The sequence below is a fragment of the Raphanus sativus genome, unplaced genomic scaffold (assembly GCF_000801105.2).
Source record: "Raphanus sativus cultivar WK10039 unplaced genomic scaffold, ASM80110v3 Scaffold2571, whole genome shotgun sequence".
Lineage (NCBI taxonomy): Eukaryota > Viridiplantae > Streptophyta > Magnoliopsida > Brassicales > Brassicaceae > Raphanus > Raphanus sativus.
In genome coordinates this window covers 9,320-14,937 of record NW_026617879.1, presented here as the reverse complement: position 1 = coordinate 14,937, position 5,618 = coordinate 9,320, and the positions used below count along the sequence as shown (strand labels likewise).

Genomic DNA, 5,618 nt, shown 5'->3' with positions numbered 1-5,618 from the left:
ACCGACCTAGGATGGAGTATATAAGGTGATACACCCTAAATCTGATCACTCGACCGGTATGAAAGATATGAACTCCGAAGAGAACTGATGGATTGAATGACGACACAAAGGGTTGCGGAATGACCCAATGATACTGTCTGGGTGCTTGAATGTCGCCTGATATGACTCACAGGTCCGACAAGGAAGCAAACTCGATCAGTTGCCGGATATGACGCACCGGTCCAACTAGAAAGAGGCGTTTGTTTGGAGCTAACCACACCAAAGAAACTAAAAGTGTTCTTGACAAAGAACAAAGAGTAAAAACTCAAATAAAAGAAGAAATTTCGTTGATGTTATTGCCATGATCAAAGATTACATTTTATAGTACTTTGAGTCAAAGAGAAATAAAAGAAAGTGCAGAAAACAATGCATAGAAAACACAAATTTGACTAGATCTAGTCAAAGTGTGGAAAACAAGGAAGACTGGTCAATGCGCGGTCTCAGATGTTGACTAGTCAAGATTCAGAAAGATGTCCAGGTTCATGCTGGTCGTACACACCATGCTGGGAAGGATACGGATACACGCGGGACGATCCACACATGTCTGAATTCGCGAGAACTGAACATCAACTGAGTTGTATATGGCATAACTCCCTCATCTGAACTCCGTTTGATCTGATTCTTCTTCGTGGAGTTCCATAATTGAATTGAGCACATTCTCCATGTGGTTTCAAGTGAAGAAACATCATGGTTTAGAAGATATGCTTCGAACAATGAACATATATCTGTGTTGCTTCTCGGGTGGTTTGATGGTCGATCCAGCTCAGAAGGTCGAACCAACTTGCTCAGCTCGTCCGGGTGAGTGTTATTCCAGCTCAGCTCGTCCATGATAGTGTCAGTCCAGCTCACTTGAGTATTCAGCTTATCCAAGATTGCATAATCTGATGAGAAAACCTCGGCTAGGTCTAGCTGGTCGACAAGGTCACCACCTTGGGTCGTGTCCATGAACCAAACAGGACGGTGCTCGATTTTGGGTGCATCATACTCTCCCTCTTCAAAAGGATTTGTCCTCAAATCCATTTTACCTGAATCAAAAGAGAATGAATCAGACAAAAAGAATTTTAAAAACAAGTAAAATTCAATGAAAAATAAACTTGGAGAGAAACTTCCTTGGAGTTTTGAACTTGCTCTCCTCAAGTATTTCCAGTTCCATGTTCCAATAACACAAGTGTTTGGTCGTCGTCCTCTGCTTGCTTCCATCTTTGGTTCAGTGCTGGCAGATTGCTCCAACAGTTTCAGTTCCTGTGACAAAGAAACAAGACTACTCGGCTGTACCGGTTCAAGATGGTTAACTTCATCACAAACCCGTTTATTTTCAAGCACAATATCAGAATAAGAAGAAGAAAGTAAACACTTAGCTTCCAAGATGTTTCTGAGAAAGGTTTGGGTCATACCTGACTGTGTAGATTGATCTCCTGGTCGCCAAGGTCTGGTTTGAAGTTGATTGGATCGGCTAGCTTCCCATTGAAGCAAGTGTAGAATAGGTTTGGCCGGTTTTAGAGAATGGATCATAACTTCATGATTCCGTGGCCATTTTTCCTGATATTGAGCTTCCTGGAAAGAGGAGAGATTCATCTTGAATCCTATGATCGGCTTTGGCTCAGGCCGCTTCTTCACAAGGCTTGAATCTGCTTCAAAAGCTGGGTACTCGCAGATAGATGGACTGGTAAACCGCCTGTTTGAAAATTTCATAACTCCTTCCTCCGTGAAGCTTTTCAAGTGATTCCAAGCCTCAGTGAAACCTTGGGGAGTTGGCTTTCCAGGAAAATTGGAGTCAAGACGAAAGACCTTCTGGACGCCGAGATATTTGCTTTGGACTGAACCTGTGTCGCTGGCATCTCCAAGGTAGCCAGTTTGAGTGGATGTATCAATGCATCTCCAAATTTCAGGCTGACGAGAATGGTCAATGCTTTCTCTTCTCTGAGGCTGAACCTGTTTATCCTGGACACTCAAAACAAACATTAAAATACCAGGATCATATGTGCAAGACATGTACTTGTGCAAATCAGAAATCAAGCTATATTTTCCAAGAACAAGTTGCACACATTTCAGCCTGTCAAGATGCACATCAAAGTAAACATTACAGACCAGAATGGTGTCAAGGCTCGTGATTTCATAGTTCCTAAAGAATAATTTCACAACATGCACAAGTTTCTCAGATTTAGAACACAAAAGATCAAGCTCAAACTGAGAATTACTTTTCCAAGGCTCAATATGTTTTTCAAAGAAGGTGTTGCAAATCAGAATGCTTTCAAGGCATGAAACACCATAGAACATATTCAAGACGAGCCTAGGTTGATCATATTCAGAACACAAAAACTTTAGATCAAGATCAGATTCAAAATAAGAAGGGGCAGGTTTCAAATCAGAATCACAACAAGAATCGGTTTCAGTTCTAAGTGATTTCTGTTCTAGCAAAGTCTTAACCATAAATTCGTCCAAGGCACAAGGGAATGCAAACAAATCACCAGTGATCAGTCCATGACTAGAGAAACTCAGATCAAACCAATTATCCTTGAAACAAACAAAGGAATCACAAAGTTTTCGGAAACAAAAATCTGGTTGTTGCAAAACAAGCTCAAATGATTTTTCAAGATGATCAAAACCTTTGTGATGTTTCAGAAACTGATCAAAACTCAAAACAAGACCAGAAGAGATGTCATTGTCATTTAGAAAACATTTTTGATCAAAGAGTTTATCAGGTTCAAGTTTCTCAAAAGAATGAATCATGTTATCAAAAATGGAATTTGAAACACAAAATTCTTTCACATTGTCTAGACCAAAACTTTTGACATTATGAGAACTGATTCCAACAAACAATTCAGGCAGAGAATAAATCAAATCAAGTTTCTCACAGTGCTCTTGAATGTCAGTGGATAAAATGGGAGGAGTTGTGCCGGGATCAAAGCAAAGATGACTGTCCATGTTGATGCTTGGTGCTTCCTCATCAAAGACTGGACCAAGATCGTCTTCCTCATCAAATATGGGACCTAGATCATCATCCAAAGGTGTCCTAGTGCCAGGAAGTCGTCCATGATGTGGTTGGTTGAATGGCTCTTCCTCAAAATCCTGTGAACTAAGAATAAGACTGCTCGGAAGCTCCGGCTCAAAACAGGTTAGTTTACTATCAAGCATCAACTCAGATTCAGGAGTAGGAAAATCACAAGTATCCTCACAATTCATCAGACTTTCAGTTGGCTCATCATCATATTCATCAAAAATTGGTAATGAATCTGAAAAATCTTTTAGATCTTCAAAGCTGCATTCAGATTTACCTTTGGGCTTTTCACTGATGAATATGGATGGCTCAGCTACAGGTGCATGTGTGGATGTGCTCTTCTTTTGGCTCTTGCTGTCGCCATCAGGGAACTCTCTTTCTCCAAAATCGTCATTGGATCGGTTGGTCCGCCTAGGGCGTTCTCTCCTTGCTGCGGGTTTAGGACGAGTCTGTTGGACACCTTGAATTTCGTCCAGCTTCTGATGGATCTGTTCTAGACCTGCATGTATAAGGTTAGCAACAGAATCATTGATCTTCCTCATCTGCAAGTTAGATAAACCAACAAAAGAATTTCCTGGTCGGCTCCTTTCATCCTTACTAGTCATGGTTCCTGAAAATTCTTAAACACAAAACGTTAGATAAAAATCTCACACACTCGAGTGTTTGATCCTCACCCACACACGTGTTTCTCTCAGTTTAAAGTGTGCACTCAAAGTCTTATACTCAAAGTTCTAAGAAGAACAACTCTAGGAATCCCCAACGGGTAGATCCAAACAAACGAAGGTGTTTAAAGATAGAAAGATAAGAGATTTAGAGGGAACCCGCCTTAACCACCTCAAAGGCCGGATTTCTCTTCGGCCAGCAGGCTTTCTCTTCCACCACCACACCACAAAACAAATCAAACTTTGAAATTTCTTTTTTTTTTATAACTTTTTTTCTCTTTTTTTTTTACAGCATAAACTTAGATCATTTTTTTTTTAACTATGGTGGGTAATGAGGGGCCCGGGTTCAAGAAAGGTAGAAGAAGAAGTGTTTAGAAGAATATGGAGAGATGAGAAGATGGAATGATAAAGAGTTACCGGAAGAGTGGCTCTGATACCACTTGATACACCCTAAATCTGATCACTCGACCGGTATGAAAGATATGAACTCCGAAGAGAACTGATGGATTGAATGACGACACAAAGGGTTGCGGAATGACCCAATGATACTGTCTGGGTGCTTGAATGTCGCCTGATATGACTCACAGGTCCGACAAGGAAGCAAACTCGATCAGTTGGCGGATATGACGCACCGGTCCAACTAGAAAGAGGCGTTTGTTTGGAGCTAACCACACCAAAGAAACTAAAAGTGTTCTTGACAAAGAACAAAGAGTAAAAACTCAAATAAAAGAAGAAATTTCGTTGATGTTATTGCCATGATCAAAGATTACATTTTATAGTACTTTGAGTCAAAGAGAAATAAAAGAAAGTGCAGAAAACAATGCATAGAAAACACAAATTTGACTAGATCTAGTCAAAGTGTGGAAAACAAGGAAGACTGGTCAATGCGCGGTCTCAGATGTTGACTAGTCAAGATTCAGAAAGATGTCCAGGTTCATGCTGGTCGTACACACCATGCTGGGAAGGATACGGATACACGCGGGACGATCCACACATGTCTGAATTCGCGAGAACTGAACATCAACTGAGTTGTATATGGCATAACTCCCTCATCTGAACTCTGTTTGATCTGATTCTTCTTCGTGGAGTTCCATAATTGAATTGAGCACATTCTCCATGTGGTTTCAAGTGAAGAAACATCATGGTTTAGAAGATATGCTTCGAACAATGAACATATATCTGTGTTGCTTCTCGGGTGGTTTGATGGTCGATCCAGCTCAGAAGGTCGAACCAACTTGCTCAGCTCGTCTGGGTGAGTGTTATTCCAGCTCAGCTCGTCCATGATAGTGTCAGTCCAGCTCACTTGAGTATTCAGCTTATCCAAGATTGCATAATCTGATGAGAAAACCTCGGCTAGGTCTAGCTGGTCGACAAGGTCACCACCTTGGATCGTGTCCATGAACCAAACAGGACGGTGCTCGATTTTGGGTGCATCATAAGGAGCTCAAGGCGAGAGGCATAGAGAGAGAGAAAATCCAGAGAGAGAAAATCCAGAGAGAGAAAGAGCAGATCCGAGATCCTAGACTTAGAGAACTTAGGACTTAGGCGGTTAGGCTAGCAAGGCAGGACCTAGAACGTCTGTCCGCCTCTTGTTCTATTTTCATCTTGTCCGCAGACTTCCGTTCCTCTCGGAAGGATCTCAGACTTCCGTTCCTCTCGGAAGGATCTAACGATTCTTTTACTTAGAGTTCCGCACATAGAAACCCTAGGCATTATTCTCGACATGCATGTTTCTATGACCAACACTCATACTAGACGAACTCCGCCAGGCAGTTCGATCTCTTGTTAAAATCTTTCGAACTGAACTACGTCTAACTTGATCCTCCAAAGGGGTACGTAGACAGCCTTTCATAAGGTCCAGTCCCAAATCTTAACAAAACCTTTTTCGTACGGTTTTCGTCTTTTGTTATCGAGCTGCG

General features: G+C 41.4%; 1 protein-coding gene across 1 annotated transcript; it reads right to left on the bottom strand.

Annotated features, from left to right (window-relative positions):
• Positions 1 to 2,042: 2,042 nt before the first annotated feature.
• Positions 2,043 to 5,132, bottom strand: LOC130505773 (uncharacterized). Its single transcript, XM_057000379.1, has 2 exons — positions 2,238 to 5,132; positions 2,043 to 2,092 (listed from the first exon to the last, which is right to left on the bottom strand). The coding sequence occupies exons 1-2, from the start codon at positions 3,640 to 3,642 to the stop codon at positions 2,088 to 2,090; spliced, it is 1,410 nt and encodes a 469-aa protein (XP_056856359.1). The 5' UTR covers positions 3,643 to 5,132; the 3' UTR covers positions 2,043 to 2,087.
• Positions 5,133 to 5,618: the final 486 nt, after the last annotated feature.

Excerpts from the sequence above, each read along its gene's own strand:
- LOC130505773 (XM_057000379.1), bottom strand. The coding sequence starts at position 3,642 with ATGACTAGTAAGGATGAAAGGAGCCGACCAGGAAATTCTTTTGTTGGT.